The sequence below is a fragment of the Oncorhynchus keta genome, chromosome 2 (genome assembly GCF_023373465.1).
Source record: "Oncorhynchus keta strain PuntledgeMale-10-30-2019 chromosome 2, Oket_V2, whole genome shotgun sequence".
Taxonomy (NCBI): domain Eukaryota; kingdom Metazoa; phylum Chordata; class Actinopteri; order Salmoniformes; family Salmonidae; genus Oncorhynchus; species Oncorhynchus keta.
The window spans coordinates 39,334,634-39,361,277 of NC_068422.1; the positions used below are offsets into that span (position 1 = coordinate 39,334,634).

Genomic DNA, 26,644 nt, shown 5'->3' on the forward strand with positions numbered 1-26,644 from the left:
ACATGGAGTAAACAATTAACAAGTCAATAACACAGTAGAAAAAAAATAAAGAAAAAAAGAGTCTATATACATTGTGTGCAAAAGGCATGAGGAGGTAGGCGAATAATTTCAATTTTGCAGATTAACACTGGAGTGATAAATGATCAGATGGTCATGTACAGGTAGAGATACTGGTGTGCAAAAGAGCAGAAAAGTAAATAAATATAAACAGTATGGGGATGAGGTAGGTAAATTGGGTGGGCTATTTACCGATAGACTATGTACAGCTGCTGCGATCGGTTAGCTGTTCAGATAGCAGATGTTTGAAGTTGGTGAGGGAGATAAAAGTCTCCAACTTCAGCAATTTTTGCAATTCGTTCCAGTCACAGGCAGCAGAGAACTGGAACGAAAGGCGGCCAAATGAAGTGTTGGCTTTAGGGATGATCAGTGAGATACACGTGCTGGAGCACGTGCTACGGGTGGGTGTTGCCATCGTGACCAGTGAACTGAGATAAGGCGGAGCCTTACCTACCATGGACTTGTAGATGACCTGGAGCCAGTGGGTCTGGCGACGAATATGTAGCGAGGGCCAGCCGAGTAGAGTGTACAGGTCGCAGTGGTGGGTGGTATAAGGTGCTTTAGTAACAAAACGGATGGCACTGTGATAAACTGCATTCAGTTTGCTGAGTAGAGTATTGTAAGCTATTTTGTAGATGACATCGCCGAAGTCGAGGATCGGTATGATGGTCAGTTTTACTAGGGTAAGTTTGGCGGCGTGAGTGAAGGAGGTTTTGTTGTGGAATAGAAAGCCGACTCTAGATTTGATTTTCGATTGGAGATGTTTGATATGAGTCTGGAAGGAGAGTTTACAGTCTAGCCAGACAGCTAGGTACTTAAAGATGTCCACATATTCTAGGTCGGAACCATCCAGGGTGGTGATGCTAGTCGGGCGTGCGGATGCAGGCAGCGAAGGGTTGAAAAGCATGCATTTGGTTTTACTAGCGTTTAAGAGCAGTTGGAGGCCACGGAAGGAGTGTTGTATGGCGTTGAGGCTCGTTTGGAGGTTAGCTAGCACAGTGTCCAAGGAAGGGCCGGAAGTATACAGAATGGTGTCGTCTGCGTAGAGGTGGATCAGGGAATCGCCCGCAGCAAGAGCAACAGCATTGATATATACAGAGAAAAGAGTCTGCCCGAGAATTGAACCCTGTGGCACCCAATGGATTCCTGTGGCATCAGGCATCCATTGGGAGCATGAGCAGCAGTGGGCAGCATTTTCCTTTCTGTTTTCCATATATGGTAGCCAATACACACACACACACACACACACACACACACACACACACACACACACACACACACACACACACACACACACACACACACACACACACACACACACACACACACACAGCACTAATATGAATGGCCACAGTAATGCATAGTCACTGCAAGGAACAGCAGCTGAGACACTGACACACCAATTACTCCCGCCATTTAATTCCACATGTCCAAATGTAATAGGAGTGGAAATAACAGCGGAAAAGCAGGAGAAAACCGATGCATTACATGCACACATCTGTCGGAGAGTCATCAACCCAGCCTACCTCATCAGCAAATGCCTGCTCTGCAAAATAATCACACACACACACACTCACGAAGGCATGCACACACCCACACACGCAAATCTATAAATCCACCAACCACTACAGGAATCTCTATCGGTTCTTTACTTGAAAACTATTTTTCTCTTTACACCTTTCCCTCTTTTTCTATCGCACCTGCTTCTCTTTGAGATTGCTATTTTGAAACAATCTTCAAATAATGTATCCCTCAAACTCTCTTGTTGTCTGAAAGCCACTCTTTCTTTCATGTTCCTCATCCTCTTTATACCACTCTTCTAACCCAAACATTTTCAAACAGACACCTTCAACAAGCCTCCTGTCACTGTCTTTCCCCTTTTTCTCTCTCTGACAGTCTGTCTTTCTCTTTTTCTCTCTCTCTCTCTCTCTCTCTCTCTCTCTCTCTCTCTCTCTCTCTTTATAACTCTCCACTCCTCGCTCTCATATTACTTTCTCCTTTAGCTCAGTCCCAATCAAAACCTTGTCTTTTCTAATTACCATTCCCCCTCATCTCTCGATTTGTAGCTTGTCGTCTGTATGGGTGGCGTTCGTGACTCAGGGAGTTTTTAAAGAGCTGTGTCCTCGGTCACCAGAGAAACAATGGAGATGGTCGGTGAGTGTGGCGGAGGTCGTTAGGAGTATAGAGCAGAACCTATCAGATCATTCACTGGGCCAGCGGCCTGCTCAGACCTTAGTGTGATACTGGCTGACATTTACCAGCGAGGATATAGGAATGACTCAGGGACAAAGAGATGCCAAACACTACAGTCTACTGCTCTGTTGTATCTGCTGTATCAGTAATTACAGACGTTTGGAGCAGGTAAGAAGGTGAAGAGAATGACTTCCAGCACTGTGCCTGTAGTATGAGTAGGATTGTTTGGAGGGGTTGATACCTCTGTATACAGAGAGGGTTGAGGCTGAGTCTCGATGATAGGGCAAGAAAGTACTGGTGTTAGGCGCTGGTGTTATATACTGGTGTTAGGTACTGGTTTTAACTTCTTGGATATAGGGGGCGCTATTTTAATTTATGGATAAAAAAAAAAATCCCGTTTTAAACAAGATATTTTGTCATGAAAAGATGCTCGACTATGCATATAATTGACAGCTTTGGAAAGAAAACACTCTGACGTTTCCAAAACTGCAAAGATATTGTCTGTGAGTGCCAGAGAACTAATGCTACAGGCGAAACCAAGATGAAATTTCATACAGGAAGTGCCCCAGATTTTGAATGCGCTGTGTTCCATGGGTCATGAATGAGCTTAGACTTTCTGTCGTTTCCCTAAGGTGTCGACAGCATTGTGACGTATTTGTAGGCAAATCATTGGAAGATTGACCTTAAGAGACTACATCTACCAGGTGGCCGATTGGTGTCCTCCGTTGCAATTATTGTGTAATCTCCAGCTGCGTGTATTTTTCGTTTGCTTCGAGGAGAAACACAGCTGCCACGAATGATTTATCATCGAATAGATATGTGAAAAACACCTTGAGGTTTGATTCTAAACAACGTTTGCCATGTTTCTGTCGATATTATGGAGTTAATTTGGTAAAACGTTCGTCGTTGTAGAGACTGCATTTTCGGATTTTTTTCTTAGCCAGATGTGATGAACAAAACGGAGCGATTTCTCCTACACAAGTAATCTTTTTGGAAAAACTGAACATTTGCTATCTAACTGAGTCTCCTCATTGAAAACATCCAAAGTTCTTCAAAGGTAAATGATTTTATTTGAACGCTTTTCTTGTTTTTGTGAAAATGTTGCCTGCTGAATGCTTAATGCTAAGCTAGCTATCAATACTCTTACACAAATGCTTGTGTAGCTTTGGTTGAAAAGCATATTTTGAAAATCTGAGATGACAGTGTTGTTAACAAAAGGCTAAGCTTGTGAGTGAATATATTTCTTTCATTTCATTTGCGATTTTCATTAATAGTTAACTTTGCGTTATGGTAATGAGCTTGAGGCTATAATTACGCTCCCGGATACGGGAGGTTAAGGTACTGGTGTTAGGCTAAACATGATATGGTTTGGGCTGATCCTTTGTTCACACTTAATATCATACTTACTGTAAGCTGTAAAACATATGAAAGGGTTCAAACAGGGTTTAATGTTCAAAAAGTTAGATTGGGATGAACAAGTCTCCAAGCTCAACTTTGGAGACTATGAGATATGTCAGCACTGCTTAGATAATATAATATAATAATATATGCCATTTAGCAGACGCTTTTATCCAAAGCGACTTACAGTCATGTGTGCATACATTCTACGTATGGGTGGTCCCGGGAATCGAACCCACTACCCTGGCGTTACAAGCACCATGCTCTACCAACTGAGCTACAGAAGATCTTCAATCCCTTGCCGTATTGAAATAGTAGGCTACCACATCCTCAAATGACCTATATACTAGAAATGCTCTCATGCATCTCTCAGAGTACCACTTATTATATTCTCATTATGACCAAAAAAAGTACAATAATCTAAAGGAGCTGTACGGTCAGTAGCTTCTGAATATGGAGTGTCATTGTCAAAGTTCCCTGAGGTCTCATATACTGTAGAGTACATTCGTAAAGTATTCAGACCCCTTGACTTTTTCCACATTTTCTTAAGTTACAGCCTTATTCTAAAATGTATTAAATAAATGTTTCTCCTCATCAATCAACACACAATAGCATATAATGACAAAGTGAAAGGTTTTTAGGACATTTTTGAAAATGCATTACAAAATAAAAAAACAGAAATACATTATTTACATACGTATTCAGACCCTTTGCTATGAGACTCAAAATTTTGCTCATATGCATCTTCTTTCCATTGATCATTCTTGAGATGCTTCAACAACTTGGATTGGAGTCCACCTGTGGTAAATTCAACTGATTGGATATGATTTGGAAAGGCACACACCTTTCTATATAAAGTCCCACAGTTGACAGTACATGCCAGAGCAAAAATCAAGCCAGGAGGTTGAAGGAATTGTCTGTAGAGCTTCGAGACAGGATTGTGTCGAGGCACAGATCTGGGGAAGGGTACCAACATTTTTTTGCAGCATTAAAAATCCGCAAGAACACATTGGCCTCCACCATTCTTAAACGGAAGAAGTTTGGAACCACTAAGGCTCTACTTAGAGCTGGCCGCCCTTCCTAACTGAGCAATCCGGGGAGAGGGGCCTTAGTCAGGGAGGTGACCAAGAACCCAATGGTCACTCTGACAGAGCTCCAGAGTTCCTTTGTGGAGATGGTAGAACCTTTCAGAAGGTCAACCATCTCTACAGCACCCCACCAATCAGGCTTTTATGGTAGAGTTGCGAGACGGAAGCCACTCTTCCGTAAAAGGCAAATGACAGCCCACTTGGAGTTTGCCAAAAGGCACCTAAAGGACTCTCAGACCATGAGAAACAAGATGTTCTGGTCTGATGAAACCAAGATTGAACTCTTTGGCCGGAATGCCAAACAACACGTCTGGAGGAAACATGCTGTGTGGATGTTTTTCAGCAGCAGGGACTGGGACACTAGTCAGGACTGACAGAAAAAATGAATGGAGCAAAGTACAGAGAGATCCTAAAAACACAGCCAAGACAACGCTCTGGCCCAGCCAGAGTGGAAACCTGATCGAATATCTCTGGAGAGACCTGAGAATAGCTGTGCAACGGTGCTCCCCATCCAATCTGACAGAGCTTGGGAAGAACTGCAGAGAAGAATGGGAGAAACAAATATGTGTAAAAATCTGTTTTTGCTTTGTTATTATTGGGCAATATGTATAGACTGATGGGGGGATGATGATTTAATCAATTTTAGAATAAGGCTGTAATGTAACAAAATGTGGAAAAAGTCAAGAGGTCTGAATACTTTCCGAATACACTGTATCAACCTTCTTCCTTAATTCTGGCATCGGTGGAGATTCTAGAATTTGCGTTGCCAACCAATTATTGTGTTTATTAAACTGTTGCATATACATGTTTTCATTGATAAATCAGAGCCATACTATATTTGTGCGCTCGCGAACGAGCTTCACAACTTAAGCATGGTTAACACCCTCCATTCACCTTTCATATTATAATAACTGCACTGCCACGGTGGTAGATTTACTAATCTCACCTATTTACCGAGTGTATCACCATCCAGAGCAAGAGCCTGGCATGAAATTACATTGACTGGCTTTAGATTTAACTGTCATTCAATAGGCAATGAATGTTAAAATCTCCAATGCAGCCATTTGTTTATCTTAATATCACATTTCTGAGTAACAATTCAGTACCTTACCGTGATTGTTTTGAATTAAAATGGTCAAAAGGAAACACAATGTGATGCTTAGCAAAGAGAAACTTCTCAAGCAAGAATCTTGCTAGGACTGAGAGTGGTCTGAGTGGGGAGGAGAAAATAGAAAACTAGCTGTTATAGGCAGAGAGATTTGGAACTCTCTTTCTTATTGGTCTATTAAAGTCTCTTATGGATCAAATCCCGTTAACGGGATAGATTTTACAACATCCGGTGAAATTGCAGATCGCAAAATTCAAATTACAGAAATAGTCATATTTAACTTTCATGAAATTCACAAGTGTAATACATCAAAATAAACGTAACTTCTTGTTAATCCAGCCGCTGTCAGATCTCAAAAAGGCTTTACGGCGAATGCACACCATGCGATTATCTGAGGACTGCGCCCCGCACACAAAAGCATCAAAAGCATTTTTTTCAACCAGGCAGGTGCGCCACGAAAGTCAGAATTAGCGATAAAATAAACGCCTTACCTATGAAGATCTTCTTCTTCAAATGGTCTTTTTGTTCAATAATGTCCTTCTTTATATCCCCCAAAACTCAGTTTAGCTGGCGTGCTTTATTCAATAATCCACCAGTTTCCCTCCTTCAAAATGCATACAAAATGAATCCCAAACGTTACCAATAAACTTCTCCAAACAAGTCAAACAATGTTTATAATCATACCTCAGGTACCCTAATACGTAAATAAATGATACAATTTAAGACGGAGAATCGTTATTGTCTTTACCGGAGATAAACAACAAAGAACGCGCTCTCATCCATGTGCATGAAAACACTGGAGACACTTAGAAAACTACAAATTCGAGCTAATTTTTCCAAAAACAAGCCTGAGACTCTTTCTAAAGACTGTTGACATCTAGTGGAAGCACTAGGAACTGCAATCTGGGAGGTTTTCACCTCATAATTAACGTGACAGCCATTGGAAATAGTGGTAGGCTGAATATTTTATTTTTTTGGATGGTTTATCCTCAGGGTTTCACCTGCCATATCAGTTCTGTTATACTCACATACACTATTTGAACAGTTTAGAGTTTTTCCTATCCAAATATACCAATTATATGTATATCCTAGCTTCTGGGCCTGAGTAACAGGCAGTTTACTTTGGGCACGCTTTGGGACGTCAAAATACAATAGCCCAGAGAAGTTTTAACAAATTCACCAGGCAGGCCAAAACTCCACCCCATCAAACATATTTTACACTAAAAGGGCATTATCATAATTTTCAACATTTTACACTATTATTCCAACCTCATAGTGTGGAAATATATATAAAACACAGGAAAATCACATTTTTGACTGCACTGGGTCTTTAACAACTCTTCGTCACAAAGATAATAGGGAAAGGTAGAAATTATATCAAAACAACTTCGGCCCTGGAAGAGAGTGAAGATGCACTAAATTAGTTTATCAGCCTCTTACACACACGCGCACACACACACTCAGACACACGCACAAATGTATTTCAATCTCAATTGAATGATGAATGGCATATTCAATACGTTATAGTTTTACTGATAGTTGGGGGAATTATTGCTGCAGAGGATCAGCATGAAAAGATCAGGAAACAGTGATCTATACAAACACATACACACGCGCATATACATCACACAAATACACTACACACACACACACACACACACACACACACAGGAAGTGTGTTGCGCTAAGTTAGTTTTAGATCCCTACACATGATCCATCAGCCGAGTAGAGCATGCTCCTCCTGCATCAACCCGACTGCCAAGCTCACGGCTATTTTTCAGCTTAGACTCATCCCCGTTCACAGACAAGAAATAAACACACACACACACACACATACAGGAATCATGCATGAACCACAAAGTTTATGACAGTTTGAAGCTTTTCCAATATCCTCAGAGTGAAAGAAAATTGTTGACATTATCTCTCTCCCTTCCACTCTCTCCCTCCCTCCCTCTCTTTTGCAGTCTCATCTCTCACCTTCTCATTTCGGAAGCTCTAAATCTGTGTGTGTGTGTGTGTGTGTGTGTGTGTGTGTGTGTGTGTGTGTGTGTGTGTGTGTGTGTGTGTGTGTGTGTGTGTGTGTGTGTGTGTGTGTGTGTGTGTGTGTGTGTGTGTGTGTGTGTGTGTGTGTGTGTGTGTCCAACTACACTTATGCAGCAAACCTTTCAGTGCTGTTCATTACTGTGTTTCTATAAGAGAACACATTATTGGATGGTGCTATTTTACAAAAGACTGTTTCCCTGTATCAGCAATGGACTGCTATAAAGCCTCTGTCATTGGCTCAGATCTGACACGATAAGAATCACAGCTCTCACTATCAGTCAAAGCAAAACAGCCATTTCAGGATTTCAGAATTTGGCCATTTAACACTGCACACTGAGCTTGTTGAATACATAGCCCGGAGATGTTCATTAGTACTGCAATGTTAATAGTCAGTGTTAAATAATATGTTTTGTAATGTGAGTTCCATTTTTACATTTACATTTGAGTCATTTAGCCGATGCTCTTATCCATTGTTACTTACAATTAGTGCATTCATCTTAAAATAGTTAGGACAGACACCAACATATCACGATCGTATCAATTATATTTTCCCTCAACAAGGTATTTATAAGCAAAGTCAGTGCTACTGTCACGCCCTGACCTTAGTATTCTTTGATTTCTTTATTATTTTGGTTAGGTCAGGGTGTGACATGGGTGATATGTGTGTTTTTGTCTTATTCTAGGGTGTTTGTACTGTCTAGGGTTTTTTGTAGATTTATGGGGTTGTTTTCATCTAGGTGTTTATGTTGGTCTGTGGTTGCCTAGATTGGTTCTTAATTAGAGGCACGTGTTTATCGTTGTCTCTGATTGGCAGCCATCTTCTTTGGGTATTCCGTGGGTTATTGTCTATGTGTAGTTGCCTGTCTCAGCACTCGTTATCATTGCATCACGTTTGTTTTGTTGTTTTTGTTTAAGTGTTCTTTGTCATTCAATAAAATAATGGATTCACACCACGCTGCGCTTTGGTCCCCTCCATACGACGATCGTGACAGCAACTAGGAAAAGACAAGTGACATTTCTGGGGGGAGGTGAGCGTGGTGAGAGTTATTTAAGATACACTTCAAAGATGTAGTTCCTTACTTTTACTCCTTCCTCTTTTCCCTCTTTCTGGCCAGCGACATTGACAGTTCTTTGAGGTGTTATTATCAGTATTCAGAAGTTGGAGCCTCACATTATGCGGCGCTAGCTACCCTGGCATTATCTGTGCTAGTGACAGATCGGCCTGCCATCCCGCCTGCCACAGTGCTGAGCGCATTAACATTAAACAGCTTGGTTGGCTGGCTGCCCGTCTCCCTGTCCTCAAAGGACACAAGGAGACTTGCCAACCATGAAGGAAACTTAGAATACACCTGCCACTGGCACCGTCACTGGCACTCAACAACAGACCAGCCAAAAACGGCACTTCAAAGCGAGATTTTATTTCAGAACAGCAATACAGGGAATTATTGGAGAATATTGTGACTACTTACGTAGTTTGATGCAAGATCTGGGTGGAGATAATCGATCCCTGTAACATAATTTCAACAGAAATGTATGAGGTAATGCTCCAATTTTTTTCTTCAAAAGAATACAGGTCTTGAGGGGAGATTTGGACTTTTAGAAGAAAATCTGAAACAGGAAATGGTGACTTTAATTTTACATTGTACTTATTACATTTGAATTGGGAGCTGGTCTGTACATGTACGCTGTACATGTCATTTACTTAAAAGTTACAGTGGCTTGCGAAGGTATTCACCCCCTTGGCATTTTTCCTATTTTGTTGCCTTACAACCTGGAATTAAAATAGATTTTTTTGGGGGATTGTATCATTTGATTTACACAACATGCCTATCACTTATCACCACATGCCTAAAACAAGATGAAAGACAAAAAAACAGAACTTGAGCGTGCATAACTATTCAGCCCCCAAAGTCTTGGAGTATGTCTCTATAAGCTTGGCACATCTATCCACTGGGATTTTTGCGAATTCTTCAAGGCAAAACTTTTTTCTTTAATTAAGCAATGGCTTTTTTGGGCCACTCTTCTGTAAAGCCTAGCTGTGTGGCATGTACGGCGTAAAGTGGTCCTATGGACAGATACTCCAATCTCCGCTGTGGAGCTTTACAGATCCTTCAGGGTTATCTTTGGTCTCTTTGTTGCCTCTCTGATTAATGCCCTCCTTGCCTGGTCCGTGAGTTTTGTTGGGCAGCCCTCTCTTGGCAGGTTTGTTATGGTGCCATGTTCTTTCCATTTTTTAAATAATGGATTTAATGGTGCTCTGTGGGATGTTCAAAGTTTTGGATATTTTTTTATAACCCAACCCTGATCTGTACTTCTACACAACTTTGTCCCAGACCTGTTTGGAGAGCTCCTTGTTTTTCATGGTGCTGCTTCCTTAGTGGTGCCCCTTGCTTAGTGGTGTTGCAGACTCTGGGGCCTTTCAGAACAGGTGTGTATATATACTGAGATCATGTGACAGATCATGTGACACTTAGATTGACAGGTTGTAATGCAACAAAATAGGAAAAACACCAAGGGGGATGAATACATTTGCAAGGCACTGTAATTAGTTAATTAACCACATGTCACAATGAACTATAATTAACCACAATAACAAGTGGATGAATATTATCTTTCAAGCTATTTCTAATCAAAATACAATGTAGTAGCCACCGATGGTTACCGATGGCTACCAACTCTGGTCTTGAAGAGCTACAGGGTGTAAAGCAGGGGTATCAAACATACAGCCCCTGGCCTGTGGGTGAATTGACAAAATAAAAAAATAACGTCAATCTATATTTAATTACTAAAACCAAATCGAAACTGTGTAGAAATTATAGTTGCTCTACATTATACATTCTCTTCACTCTGTTCAGCTTGCAAGCAATCACCGAAAAGAAAGCTCAACAGTGAGGGCTAATCAAAAATTTAAAAAAAACATTGAACTTTTATTAATTGCACATTTTGACAATGAGGAAATATAACCGAATTTTCAACCATCTGGCACTCGGTGAAGACAGAATGTGGCCCCCGGGCAAAATGAGTTTGACACCCCTGGTGTAAAGGATTTAACTCCAGCCCAGAACTACACTCCCAGTGATAATCTCTACTGAGATAGTGATTCAACTTCAACTGTAAGGCCTATACCGGTACCTACCATCGTCCATGATAGCTATGGTGATGCCTCTCCCAGTGTAACCCAGTCCCCAAGCCTCAGCCACATTCAGGTCGAGTCCGGGGGTCCCATCAGCCTGGCCAGTGTTGATCTAATTTGTCACACAAACAATATGGAGACAGGCCATGATGCAGGACACCCAGCCGAGGAGTCATTAGAGAACTACTCAACACGGAGGAAGATAAGAGGGAGGAAGAGATGAGGTGTGGAGGATGAGAGGGAGGGGGAAAGCAAATGTCACGGATATGGTACTTTGCTGGGAACCTACTGGGGAGCGTTTAATCTGACAAGTGGAATAATGGCCTAATGAAAAGACATCATCTCCATAGGAGGAGCAGCAGTGAATATGTCTGGGATCAGTGATCAGTGATCAGTGGGTGAGATAACATAATTGAGGCTGATATGAAATGATGAATGATGACTACTCACCAGATACCACTGTTTGCTGAATAGGGGGTCGGTCATTTTGATATAAATTTCATCGATGCTTCTGTACCCTCTCTTCTGTCGGCCGAAACCCTCTTGGGCCAACACATTCTTTACCTGAGGAAGGAAATGCAAATATCACACCATGAGCCCTTAATATTGAGAGTCATCAGAATCAATATAGTCAGAGTGTATAATAAGAATGTACGTCAGTATGTATATTGTAACTTTACAATAAAACTCACTTATAAACACTTTACCTAGAAAGTAATTTGTATAACTGTAGACAGTGTACATTGGAGAGAATATATGTTAATTCGAAAGGGAATGCTTTTAATTGGCATAATGTTGTATCTTTTAAATCAAAGCACATTGGTACATTGGAACTACACGTGGGTTTAAAAGTACATCCCTAATGCCCTCCCACGTCCAGCTGTGTCTCTGGTGTAGGGAGGAGGACATCACATTAAACAGGGTAATTCTATTTGTCCTAGTCATCTAAATCACACAGGGCCTACACCTGGGGCCGTGGGTCCCTACAGTACCACAACACACACACATAGAGACTGTGTCAGATGGTGTCCTTGCAAACAAAATAACATCCCAATTGGCCTGACAACGTCCTTGTGTTTATTCCCATCATCAAAGACACTTTGGGGTGGATCAAAGAGAATTATGATTTTTACTAAAGAGCTTATTCACGGCTGCAATGTGGACCCTTTATGCAAAAACAGGATCAACATCAGAGGGTGTTTTTTTCATGATATCATAAAGATTTACAATGGTGTTTCTGAAGGAGAGGTTTGTTAATATCTGGGTTATATAGTCTGATCTAATCAAGATAAACTGACTGTGGAAACAAACAGTATTCCACATGAAAGGTAGACATTAATGATCTAGTGAAGGGGCAGTGTGTTTTCCTGGATGCAATGTAATTTAAGCCTATTTAGCATTTAGTCCAAAAATCCAATTAGGAAACAATTGAACTGTCAAGCATTAAAAGCAGAGGTATCTCCACATATGCAAATGTATTAAAATCCACACGCTTTCGTCTATAATTTACTGTACAGCAAAATGCACGATATCATCATCAATAAAATGGATGAAGTCTGAAAATATAACCAATACTGCTACATGAACTTGCAACCTGGCTGAATATTTTATTGGACCTCATCTAACAGATAAAAGCCTTGAATCATATGCCCTTCTCAGTGACACAGAAGAAGTCAAATTAAGGTAAAGAAAGGTATAGCAATGAAGATGAATCGGACAGCGATCAGAGCCAAATCAAGTGCCTGTATAGTAATGCTTTATTCTCTCTCCAGCCCTATCTGGAAGTTATTAGAGAGAGAAAAGGACCTTGCTCTACTTGTCACCAGCTACTCAAGGACACTGTAATTTAGTTGGAAGGTTTAGAACTCCTTGCTCAGAATGACTGGTACAGTACACAGTGCTGTCTTAAGACAAGCTCTAAAAACGTATCTCTCTCCTGCTAACAGCTTATCCGGAGATTGAATTAACATGATTTTGCATAATCTCAGGTTACATTTTCATCACAACGCTACAAATTAATTCAAAATATTTCAATTCCCTTTAAAGACTTGACTTAAAATATAACAACTTGCAGCTATTGGCAAAATATTGCCCAATAGTGATTCAACCATTTCTAGATTTTAAGTTACTAATATTGAATAAACCCACTGTCAGTATTTGTTTTCAACTGCGTGCTTGTTGAAAATGGTCAGATATGGAATGAGAGAAAGTCCCCCCAGTGTTTAAATGGGCAAACACACATGGTGGAGAGTGAGCGGACTAGTCATCGTCCGATGTTTTTTACCACCATAGATAAGGGATCAGCCATTAAGCCTGCTCTTTACAAGACTAGAAGACACAAACACTGCAAAAAAAGAAATGTCCCTTTTCAGGACCCTGTCTTTGAAAGATAATTCGCAAAAATCTAAATAACTTCACAGATCTTCATTGTAAAGGGTTTAAACACTGTTTCCCATGCTTGTTCAATGAACCATAAACAATTAATGAACATGCACCTGTGGAACGGTCATTAAGACACTAACAGCTTACAGACGGTAGGCAATTAAGGTCACAGTTATGATTACTTAGGACACTAAAGAGGCCTTTCTACTGACTCTGAAAAACACCAAAAGAAAGATGTCCAGGGTCCCTGCTCATCTGCATGAACGTGCCTTAGGCATGCTGCAATGAGACATGAGGACTGCAGATGTGGCCAGGGCAATATATTGCAATGTCTGTACTGTGAGACTCCTAAGACAGCGCTACAGGGGGGACAGGACGGACAGCTGATCATCCTCGCAGTGGGAGACCACGTGTAACAACACCCGCACAGGATCGGTACATCCGAACATCACACCTGCTGGACAGGTACAGGATGGCAACAACAACTGCCCGAGTTACACCAGGAACGCACAATCCCTCCATCAGTGCTCAGACTGTCCACAATAAGCTGAGAGTGGCTGGACTGAGGGCTTGTAGGCCTGTTGTAAGGCAGGTCCTCACCAGACATCACCGGCAACAACGTCGCCTATGGGCACAAACCCACCAGTCCTGACCAGACAGGACTGGCAAAAAGTGCTCTTCACTGACGAGTCACGGTTTTGTCTCACCAGGGGTGATGGTCGGATTCGCGTTTATCGTTGAAGGAATGAGCGTTACACCGAGGCCTGTACTCTGGAACGGGATAGATTTTGTGTGTCAGAGCATCATCGAACTGAGCTTGTTGTCATCTCAACGCTGTGCGTTACAGGGAACAAATCATCCTCCCTCATATGGTACCCTTCCTGCAGGCTCATCCTGACATGACCCTACGGCATGATGATGCCACCAGCCATACTACTCATTCTGTGCCTGATTTCCTGCAAGACAGGAACAGTGTTCTGCCATGGCCAACGAAGAGCCCCGATCTCAATCCCATTGAGCACGTCTGGAACCTGTTGGATCGGAACGTGAGGGCTAGGACCATTCCCCCCAGAAATGTCTGGGAACTTCCAGGTGGAAGAGTGGGGTAACATCTCACATCAAGTATTTGCAAATCTGGCACAGTCCACGAGGAGGAGATGCACTGCAATACGTAATGCAGCTGGTGGCCACACCAGATACTGACTGTTACTTTTTATTTTGACCCCTTTGTTCAGGGATACATTATTCCATTTCTGTTCGTCACAAGTCTGTGGAACTTGTTCAGTTTATATCTCAGTTGTTGAATCTTGTTTTGTTCAAAGTTTGCTGAAAATAAATGCAGTTGACTGTGAGAGGATGTTTTTTTTGTAGCTGAGTTTATTGTTGTCTTTAAAAGGGACCAAGCCCATAAATAATGAATTTGTCTTTTTTATTGCCTAAGTACCCACAACCGATATACGTAGCACTCAGTATGAACCCATGACAATCCTATGTTACAGAAAAAAGGTTAAGCATTTTGCCACAAAAGGATTGCAGACTCAGTCAGACGCATTGTATGTTTTGTATCCTGTATACCGTTTCCTTTAGCTACAGTAAACTGTCCAACAACATAGATGGAAAATAGACTCGTGTACACTTTAAAGTAACCACCCATCTTCCTTCATCTCTCTCCCTTTCTCCTTCAATGTGCCTATCTCCCTCCATCTTCCTCCATCCTTCCATCAATCCATCAGCGGTTCTTTCCATTACATCACTGGTGTTTCCCTCGAGACGGCCCTCGCATCATCAGACGGAGCCAGCGCCCCGCCACCCTCTCTGCTCCCCACCCACTCTCCGGCTGCTCCTTGTTCCAGCTGCATGCTAGCAATGCCAACAACCCAGACATAATTTCAAAGGGCTGTGCTGTACTCCTTTATTTCTCTATCGCTCGCTCCCTCCCTTTCTCTCTCTCTCTAAATCATCTCTATTTCAGAGCACCAAGATACAGCACATTTAGATGGGTTCATTCCCTTCAAACATGTTACTCTGTCTCAACAAGGGGTGGATTTTTTTTAAATGTCTTGTGATATCAAAGATGGTATAAAGTACAAAGATAGTGTACCTTTTACATTGTTGGTCAGAAATGTAGGACAATGGATTATAATTGAAAGGTCATATTCATCTAGTGGAACGAATGTCATGATATGAAAGGACAGGGAAGAGGGATCATGTAAAAATGAAGACACAAGCAGATGTGTCACAGACCTGTAGTTAACTTGAGGGAAAAGTTGCACTTAACCAGATCTAGAATCACATTAGCCAACCCCCAACATTTTCTATTGGAGAGATGGAAAAACAGCTAAACCAGAAACTCCTAATCAATACTCTACTTAAGTCAACAAGCCACTTAAAAATTTGGGGGGCTGGCTTGCTGGACGATCAGGATGACTCCGTGTGTCTGTTTAAATACATTTTCAGAGGCTCATGAATGGAGCAAAATTACACCAACCTGGGTATTTGTTTTCTAATTCAGATTAATGACAATGACACAAGAGTGGCAAAAAGGACAGTTGCTTTCAAAGCAATTGAAAGGCTCATACAATCCATTGTGATTGGAGAAACATACAAAAGACAACATAATAACCAGCTAGTAATGCTTCAAAGGAGATGGAGGCAGCAACAATTTGCAGCTAACCTTTCCCAACACTTCAGAACCCCCAAGAATCTAAAACCCATAACTGCAGGACCACATAGGATCATGTCAAGCAGACAGCTGATTAAAACAGAGCATCCCAGATGTAGATCTGCTCGTGTTAGTGCTGTTTTATGTCCATTTGCCGGATTAGTGATATCACGCTCATATCTTCATACATTATTTACTCACAAAGCTGAACTTTCTGCTGTGCCACAAAGTATGTCGCATTAGTAAAAGTCCCATACAGATGCATTACTCATCTCTGCACTAAGCAAAATAGTGTCATCTGCACTGCTATTTTAGTTATCAGTTAATCTGACTATTCTCTCATTATTGATTTAATTGACTTATTTCAGCAATTTGAGGGATTTCTGTATAGTTGTCTAATGTTGGTGGAGAATATTATACTCCTGAATCACTATGATGAATATAATAGTTTTACTTGAGTGTATTTTTAACAAAGCTGAGTGTTACTTTGAAGTCCAAAGTGTAGGAATACAGGTGAAATCAGTTATTGACACAGACATGCTGGCGTAGTGATTACTTTCAAAAAAGCTATTATTTCAATACCCTAAAAAGCCTGCCCCCCCCAAAAAAAAAATTGGTCTATTTGTTTGGCTCGTGGCCCACCACTTAGATCATATTTTGGCCCACCAAGCCCAAAAGTTTGAGCACCCTTTCTGTATAGCCTTGCTCGGTGTATAATATATCATAATGGTTGTGGTTAGGCCTGCCTATTGCATCTTTGACCAAATTGCTTTCGCTCTTAAACACAGAAACTGCATTCCATATTCCTGATAAAAGCAACCCGGTCATGAAGAAGTACTGATATTGTGCTTTTCTTTTCAGCCGCTGAATGAAATCTGCAGCAGTTTTGAGGCCATTTCTATATGCTTGGTGTAACCTATTTTAGGTGCCTATTTGATGTAGGCATTCTTTTCAAGCCAGTAACCAAGGGGCTGTCGATGCCTTTTTCACCTTTACGATATATCTATGTGAATAAACTTGGCTAGATAGTGAAATATTTAACGTTAACCTCTTTGATGTTAAATCCCATATATTGGGAACTTCTAGCAGTTCTGGACCAGTTCCGACTGACATTTTTGCGTACAAACAGCTCTGTGAACATCACAGAGTCCAGTGCCTTATAGTGCCAGAAAACCCCATCGGCCTGCTCTCCAGTTACCACTCTGTCAGTGGAGCTGACTTGAACTGTCAGGTTTCACACCCAACACTTGCATATGGTGTGACACTTGCATATGGAGTGGTGTGACACATATTCTGTCCTATCCATACAAAGAATTGATTTGCTCTCCCTTGGATCGACGGAGCCCAACCTGCGAGATAGCACAAGAAAGGGGGCAGTCTAGCAATCATAATCTCATTTTGCTGTGATATTCTCAGCTGGATTTAGAGCTCTCAACATGAAAAAATACTAAATCATTTCATAGAATTGAAAAACAACCACTTTCTCTTGGTCACAGAGGGATGTAATCACGTTGTGTGTGAAGACGAAGTTGTAACGACTCTGCAGACATTCAAATGGTGTCTGTCTCTGCATTGCTCTGAGGAGGCTTGGCAGATAATGCTCCGTCGTCAATTACAGTGCCTTCAGAAAGTATTCGCCCCTTGACTAACCTCCAAATTTAGTTGTGTTACAAAGTGGGATTAAAATGGATTTAATGTCATCTTTGGTCAACGATCTACACAAAATACTCCGTAATGTCAATTTTCTTATGAGAAATATCACATTAACATATCTTGATTAGATAACTATTCACCCCCCTGAGATAATGCATGTTAGAAACACATTTGGCATTGATTACAGCTGTGAGTCTTTTTGGGTAAGTCTCTAAGAGTTTTGCACACCTGGATTATACAATATTTTCCCATTTCTATTTTCAAAATTCTTCGGAACATTTACATTTTAAAAAGTGAGAGATTGTCCTACCGTTCCTATGCGTTTCTTCAGACAATGAAATTCTCAGGTTGGAACCTTATTGCTGATTAATGTTTAAAACATCCTAAATATGGATTGCATTCATCGTTTGACTTGTTTCTACGACCTGTAACGGAACTTTTTGAGTTTTTGTCTGGAAGAATTGCTCGTGCTTTTTGAGGATTGAATGCTAGGCTGATCAAGCTAACAACAAGTGGCTAAATGATGTGCTTTTTGCAACTTTATGGAACAAATCAGTCATTTGTTGTCGAACTGGGATTCCTGGAACTAACTTCTGATGAAAATATTCAAAGGTAAGTGAATATTTATAGTGTTTTTGTAGCTTCTGTTGACGCCAAAATGGCGGCTATTTCTTTGGGTTCTGAGCGCCGTTCTCAGATTATTATTTTTCTTTAAAGTTTGTTTTTTAAATCTGACACAGTGGTTGCATAGAGGATACATGTATCTTTAATTCTGTGAATAACACATCTTTTATCAATGTTTATTGTGAGTATTTCTGCAAAATCACCGGATGTTTTGGAATTGTAACGTTCCGGGTGTCGTGGGTGTGGAGTCAGACGCAGGAAACAGAGAGTGCGAGGCTGTGCTATTTAATGTCCAAAAAACACAACACAGGGTGCTCACAACCAAAATATACGACCAGGAACAAACACACTCCTCTACATACAAAACAGAAGGTCACAATAATCAATCCCGCACAAATAAACAGGCGGGCCGGCTGACTAATAAAGCCTCACTAATTATACCCAACTCAAAACAGGTGTACTCAATAAACACATGAGGGGGAAGAAAGAATCAGTGGCAGCTAGTAGGCCGGCGACGACGACCGCCGAGCGCCACCCGAACGGGAAGGGGAGCCACCGTCGGTCGGAGTCGTGACAGGAATAAAAACATTTCTGCACGTAATGCGCCAATGTAAACTGAGATTTTTTATATATATATAAAAAATCTCAGTTTACATTGGCGCATTACGTGCAGAAATGTATATATATATATGCACATTATTGAACAAAACACACAATACATGTATAACATGATGTCTGATGGAGATAATCAAAGGTTAGTGATTAATTTTGTCTATATTTATGCTTTTGTGACTGTGAAATACCGCTCTGTGTGTTTTGAATTTGGTGGTCATCTAACATAAATATACGTTGTGTTTTCGCTGTAAAATATTTAAAGAATCGGTCACGATGGGTAGATTATTAATTTACTAGCAGACAAGATTTACTTAGAATATTATTTTATAGTATGAAGAATACAAATGAAAATAGAAAAGATATTTTCTCCAAACAATTTGAGGTAGTTCATTTAGAGTTCTTTATGTAACTAGTTGTGATAAAAATGTTGGTCTATATGTTTTGATTTTTAATACACTCTTAAGGCTGCATGAAGCGGCTCTCATGATTATTTGAAATAAGTTGCATGAAAGGCATGAGCTCTGCTCTATTTTGTGTGCAGGCTGTACATACTTCATCAGTCTCTAATTCACAATTTGACAAGCACTTGATAATGCCTCAAATTTCCCAGCTGCATCCCCTCTGTGTGGCCGTAATGCCCCCTAAAAAAATCCATGCCTTTTGCGGCAAGCGACCGTTGTGCCCTTGGGCTGAAAATAATAATTATAATACCCTTTTCCCGGCTGCTTGCTGAAGCACCTCTCACTCACATGGCTCTTCGTCACGTGTTCGGGTCTTTCTCACAGGCTACAAGTGAAGACAATCCAAATGTATTTTTCGTCAGCCAAGTAGGCCTACCAAACCGCAAAAGCACTAGCGTATGTCAATCTACTATCCCCCATAGTACAAAAGTTGACCTATTCTGTGCAAGAAATAAATATTCTAAACATAGTCTGGGATAGTTGTGGAATGCGATCGATCCCAAATGAATACAACCACTAGCATAAAAAAACTGTATTAAGTATTGAGCCTGAGGAAAAAAATGAGAATGTTTAGCTTAAAATGATAAACTATTATGATATTACTTCAAATCATATGTGCAGCAATGCACAAACAGCAGTAGGCTATAAGCATGAATATTCCATTGGCAGGAAAACACCATTCTCCAAAGTGACCACAAATATGATTATGCATGAATTGCTTTTATTATAAAGTTGCATTTTTATGGTGAAAATTTTCTTCCCCAAACTTGAAACGTATGGCTGCATATGTATGCCAGATATGCTCTACACCTCTCGTAAAGGGGATTAGTGTACTTTATTTTAAGAAGTTATTTGGCCACTTTTGTGGTAATCTTAACATATAGGTCTTAGGGCTTGGCTAACTGTTCCAAATGTCCAAACTGATTTTGTTAAAAGGGCTTTCATGTACTCTGCGCCATCGGTTTGGAATGCCTTACAAAATACTTTTCAACCTGAAACACTTGTCCCTATTGATGAAGGATTTTGAGGCTGATTCCCTGACCTGTCAATGTTTTTAATTGGCTGTTTATTGATTTTGTTATACTTTTGTGAATTCAATCTTTTTTTACTAGATTACCTATAGTTTTCATGTTGTCTGTCTAGTCTTTGTGTAATGACTTGGTGCTGCCTATCTTGGCCAGGACGCTCTTGAAAAAGAGATTTCAAATCTCAATGAGCCCTTCCTGGTTAAGTAAAGGTTAAATAAAAGATAAATAAAACTTGATTTGAAAAAGTCGCAAAAAAAGAATGTGCTTGTTTGCCTTAAAATGGGCATCATTCACAAGTGATAGGCTAATATTGTCACCCATCACACTATTCTTATTTGAATCCTGTTTTTACATATACTAAATAATATATGTGTGAAATTAGTTTTGATTTAGAATGGACCATTGTCATGCACCTGTCACAAAACAGGGGCAGAGGAAAAAAACGACATGTCATCTATGCACCTAAATAGCGAATGGTGGATGCTTTTCATGTGGTCCATTTACATGCCAGCCAGGTAGGCTATACTCCTGTTGAAAAGAGAAGTAATGTGCTTAATATCAGGAAAGTTGAGAAATAAATATAGTAGGCCTAGCCTGTAGGACGCTGATATGATCCTCCTCTTTTTAATAGAGGCCATCACACTGTTTTCTCACGCAATTGCATAAACTATAGAAATGTTGAGCAACATAAGCTCATGGGCTCTCTTGAAGGGCTTGATTCAATTTTCACTAACATTTGCATTGTTGTCAGAGTGATTAGAGGGACAACAGAGTGCGGGGTTGGTAGGCTACTACTGACCAGCAGCATCAGAACTTGAAGAAGCCTAATTACCGTCACTAAATGGTCACCTGGAATTTGACTGCCTTCAAGATAGTAATAGTGTCACCATAACAGCCCTAAGCATGATACAGCTCCCACCATGCTTGAAAATATGAAATATGAAAATACCTTTTCCCCTTGCGCCTGTCTTGTCTATAGTTCCTGGTTTTCTAGTTTGCCCGGTTTTGACATTTCTGTCTGTCCTGACCCTGAGCCTGCCTGCCGTCCTGTACCTTTGTCGCACTACTCTGTATTACTGACTTCTTTCTGACCTGACTCTGAGCCTGCCTGCCGTCCTGTACCTTTGCCTGCCCGTGTTTGATTTAACAAACTTTTGTTACTTCGACACTGTCTGCACTTGGGTCTTACCTTCAAACCTGATAAGTGTATTACAGCCCAAGCGTCTCCTAATCAGTATATTCATACCGCAGAATGAGTGATTTAAAAAATACTATTGTGTGCCAAGACAAGACGATACATTTGATAAAAACATTTGTTCTTGGCTAGTTTGTCCGTTGTGGAGCTCGCCTCAAATTTGAACCATTGTTTTGCATTGGCGGGGGATCTGGGCACATATCCATGGGAACCAATGTGTGTGTGTATGTGTGTGTGTGTGTGCAAACATGCATGTGTGCGTGTGTGTTTTACTTACCCTGCGGTCCTTCTCCAGGTGCTGTCTGTGGCGAAGGCTGCGTTTGCTCCTCCTCTGATGGGTGTCCTGGGGGTAGAAGTGAAAAAGACCCTCTCCAAAGGGAAGCTGGGAAAGAGAAAGAAAATTGTGTGAGAGAATGTGAGAAAGAGAGAGGGAGGGATTGAGTGAGAAGTTGGTGGAGGGAGAAGGAAAGTAAAAAGATGACAGGATGGAAATAAAAATGGGGGAATGAGAAAGAGGGGTTGACAGAGGCAGAGAGAGTGATAGAGAGAGAAGTACACAGGTGAGAAAGTAAAAATGAAGCAATAGACAGAAATATATAAAAAATTGAAAGTAATGGTGTGAGTGACAGGATGAATAGAGAGCAGATGAAAGAGAGAGAGAGAGAGAGAGAGAGAGAGAGAGAGAGAGAGAGAGAGAGCTACAAGGTCAGCATCAATACATTTTCACTACACAGGGTCTATTTTAAGACAGTGGAGTGCACTGCTGGAATCAACTAGAATAAATCATTGGGGGAAGAACATAGATGCATGGTATGAGCCATGCCTAAGGCTCCCATTTCAAATTAAATACCTCCATATGCTGTAATAAAGGCTGGCGTGCCAGGTCACTGTTTTTAATTAAACACATTCTTATGGGCCATTCTCATGTGCCAGTCTAATCTATGGGAATCAGTATGCTTATGGAGCTATGGTAATGTCTGATTAGCAGACTTCACTGCAATGGTACAGTACAGTAAGCCTGGCCGTAAATAGCCGATATGAGAGGATATTCAAGAAGAAATCCCGGCTTCCCTTTTCACTGGATGTTAGCTACAGTAAATGCTGGTGATTTCAAGTCAAATCAAAGTGTATTGGTCATGTACACAGATTTGCAGATGTTATAGCAGGTACACTGAAATGCTTGTGTTACTAGCTCCTACAGTGCAGTATTGCCTAGCAATAATAAATCAAATAAATGCATAATCCACGTGTTCTTTTTTTTAAATGAAGATTAATTAATAAATATCAGAATGATCAATGACCAAAATAAGAATATATAAATATAATGGTGTATAAAGTCACTATGGACAGTATATCAATATAAAAGGTGTGTACAGCATTAGTTACATAAGATGAGTCATGACTAGAATACAGTATATACATATAAAGTGGGTAAAACAGTATGTAAACATTATTAAAGTGACCAGGGTTCAATGACTATATATTACTTTCCTTTACTTTCAACCTAATAAATAAAAGGTGTACAGCCATGTACAGTGCCTTGCAAAAAGTATTGATCCCCTTTGAGTTTTTTCTATTTTGTTGCATTACAACCTGTAACGTAAATATATTTTTATTTGTATTTCATGTAATGGACATACACAAAATAGTTTAAATTGGTGAAGTGAAAAGGAAAATATCACTTGTTTCAAAATAAATAAAAAAAATACAAAACGGAAAAGTGGTGCGTGCACATGTATTCCCCACCTTTGCTTTAAAATTCCTAAATAAGATCTGGTGCAACCAATTACCTTCAGATTAGTCACATAATTAGTTAGATTGCACACAGGTGGACTTTATTTAACTGTCACATGATCTGTCACCTGATCTCAGTATATATACACACCTGTTCTGAAAGGCCCCACAGTCTGCAAGGGGCACCACAAAGCAAGCGGCACCATGAAGACCAAGGAGCTCTCCAAACAGGTCAGGGGAAAAGTTGTGGAGAAGCACAGATCAGGGTTGGGTTATAAAAAAATATCAGAAATGTTGAACATCCCACAGAGCACCATTAATATCCATTATTTAAAAAATGAAAGAATATGGCACCACAACAAACCTGCCAAGAGAGGGCCACCCACCAAAACCCATGGACCAGGCAAGGAGGGCATTAATCAGAGAGGCAACAAAGAGACCAAAGATACCCCTGAAGGAGCTGCAAAGCTCAACTGCGGAGATTGGAGTATCTGTCCATAGGACCACTTTAAGCCGTATACTCCACAGAGCTAGGCTTTAAAGAAGAGTGTCCAGAAAAAAAGCCATTGCTTAAAGAAAAAAATAAGCAAACACTTCCCAAACATATTGAAGAAGGTACTCTGGTCACATGAGTCTAAAATTAAGCTTTTTGTCCATCAATGAAAATGCTATTTCTGGCAGAAACCCAACACCTCTCATCACCCCGAGAACTCCATCCCCACAGTGAAGCATGGTGGTGGTAGCATCATGCTGTAGGGACGTTTTTACTCAACGGGGACTGGGAAACTGATCAGAATTGAAGGAATGATGGGTGGTGCTAAATACAGGGAAATTCTTTAGGGGAAATCTGTTTCAGTCTTCCAGAGAATTGAGACTGCGATGGAGGTTCACCTTCCAGCAGAACAATAGCCCCAAGCATACTGCTAAAGCGACACTCAAAATGTATTGGAATGGGCTAGTCAAAGGCCAGACCTCAATCGAATTGAGAATCTGTGGTATGACTTAAAGATTGCTGTACACCAGTGGAACCCAACCAACTTGAATGAGCTGGAGAGGTTTTCCTTGAAGAATGCTCAACTTTTCTGATTTTTTTAATCTAATATCTTGTTTGTTTCACAATAAAAAATATATTTTGCATCTTCAAAGTGGTAGTCATGTTGTGTAAATCAAATTATACAAACCCCCCAAAAATCTATTTTAATTCCAGGTTGTAAGGCAAAAAAATAGGAAAAATGCCAATGGGGGTGAATATATTCGCAAGCCACTGTACAAACGGTACAAACACAGCAAAACGATACAGCCCCTTCAACCTGTGGTAGAGTCGCACTGAACAGATACAACTTTGGGAGATGACATCATCAAAGGGGTAACGGCACGGTCAAGGCCAATGCCAATAATAACCTTGAACACGTGAGTAGTAATCATACTATCCTGCAAGTAAGTACAATAACCTATTCAATGTAATTATGTATATATATATATATATATATATATATATATATATATATATATATATATATAACATTTCTCCCTCTTAATTTCAATCCCCACTGTGAGAAAATAACATAAAATTAACAAGTAAACCATATCAGTGTTTCCTTTTCTTTACAACACTTTAGAACTTCTGCTGGTGTTACTGTAAATGTAAACAAACAAAAAATGGCAGTCCTCATTTCTTTTCAACTAAGTCTGCTGTGTCACGATTGTCGTAAGAACGGGACCAAGGCGCAGCGTATATTGAGTTCCACATATTTATTCCAAAGTGAAGCATAAGCCAAAACAATAAATCAAATAAACGAACAACGGAACGTGACTACGTGGTGCACATGCACAAACACAAAATAATATCCCAAAAACACAGGTGGGATAAATATCTACTTAAATATGATCCCCAATTAGAGACAATGATTACCAGCTGCCTCTAATTGGAAATCATACAAAAACACCAACATAGAAAACATTAACTAGAACACAACAGAAATTATAACCATAGAGAAACAAGGGCTCTCTATGGTCAGGGTGTGGCACTGCTGTTCCAAACAGGCACTAACACCACAAGCCTCTCAGTCTCAACTACAGAGTTAGTTATTTCAGGAGGCTTGTGACTACGCTGTGATCTGCGCAATACTCCTGGTGTGCCACAAGACACAGGTAAGCGTGTCCCAGTGGAGATGGGTCTGAGGGCACAGGAGCGGGTTGGGTGTTTGTGAAAGGAAGTCCATCACCCTCTGCAGGAACCACTGAATGCCCATGTTCCTCAAATACTGTGTCCTGTGGGGTTTCCACTTGTATACTACCACCCACAGCTGTTCAGTCTGAAAACATGACATTTCCTTTGTCATAGCACAGGTGAATGTGGTCCTGGTGTCTGTGCATGACTCGTCCATCAGTCGGTTTGACCACAAAGGAGACTGGGCCACTCTGTCTCAGAATGGTACGTGGCAACCAACATTGGCTGCTTGTGAAGTTGCGGATGTAGACAGTGTCATTGGGTTTTAACTGTCTCTCCCTCGTGTGGTGGTCATGTCTCTCTTTGTTGTTTCTCTTGTCTCTCTTGTTTGTTTCACCTGCTTCCGTTCCACTCGTACTTTGATGTCTGGACGCAGTAGATCCAGGTGAGCTTTTGGCTTTCTGCCATCAACTTCTCAACTGGAGCCTGTCCTGCTGTTTGTGGCGTGATGCGGTACTGGAACAAGAACCGAGAGAGCTTCGTTGTGATGGTTCCCCCAGTCATCTTTTTGAGCCCCTCTTTCAGTGTCTGCACAGCCCCCTCTAAGCCGTTCAAGGCCAGGCATGGCAAATTCCGTTTCTCCGCAATAATTCTTAGAGGGATAACGCATTAAGAAGGAAAGAAATAGTCTTAATCCATTCCTTACTTAGATGTACGTGTATTTTTGGTATTTGATGTGAAACTGTTAGATATTACTTGCTAGATATTACTGCACTGTCGGAGATAGAAGCACATGCATTTCACTACACCCTCAATAACATCTGCTAAACATGTGTACATGACCAATAAATTTGATTTTGACTTATGTTTTTTTCACTTTATTACTCAAAAAATGGCAACGAAACGACCACAACATATCATTGTGCAAGAGGCTGTGTTGGTTGGTGATACGGATTCAGACACTTCCTTTCACTTTGAAAGCGATGATGATGTAGAGGTGAGTGAAACAAGTAAGCAGATATTTGGTGTTAAAGAAGTTTGGTGCTGTGAAACTTGGAGAATAGCTCTCAGATTAGCAAATCCTGTCATGATCACCAGGT

The 26,644-nt window shown here is 40.6% G+C and overlaps 1 protein-coding gene across 1 annotated transcript in view; it reads right to left on the reverse strand.

The window, feature by feature from the left end:
* LOC118400241 (neuroendocrine convertase 2-like) overlaps nucleotides 1-26,644 on the reverse strand; it is a 67,234-nt gene that overhangs the window by 28,208 nt on the left and 12,382 nt on the right. Inside the window, exons 2-5 of the mRNA XM_035796905.2 lie at nucleotides 21,918-22,022; nucleotides 11,471-11,584; nucleotides 11,024-11,132; nucleotides 9,357-9,394 (exon numbers count right to left, since the gene is read on the reverse strand). Coding sequence (XP_035652798.2) covers nucleotides 9,357-9,394; nucleotides 11,024-11,132; nucleotides 11,471-11,584; nucleotides 21,918-22,022 — 366 coding nt within the window. The remainder of the gene's footprint in view (nucleotides 1-9,356; nucleotides 9,395-11,023; nucleotides 11,133-11,470; nucleotides 11,585-21,917; nucleotides 22,023-26,644) is intronic.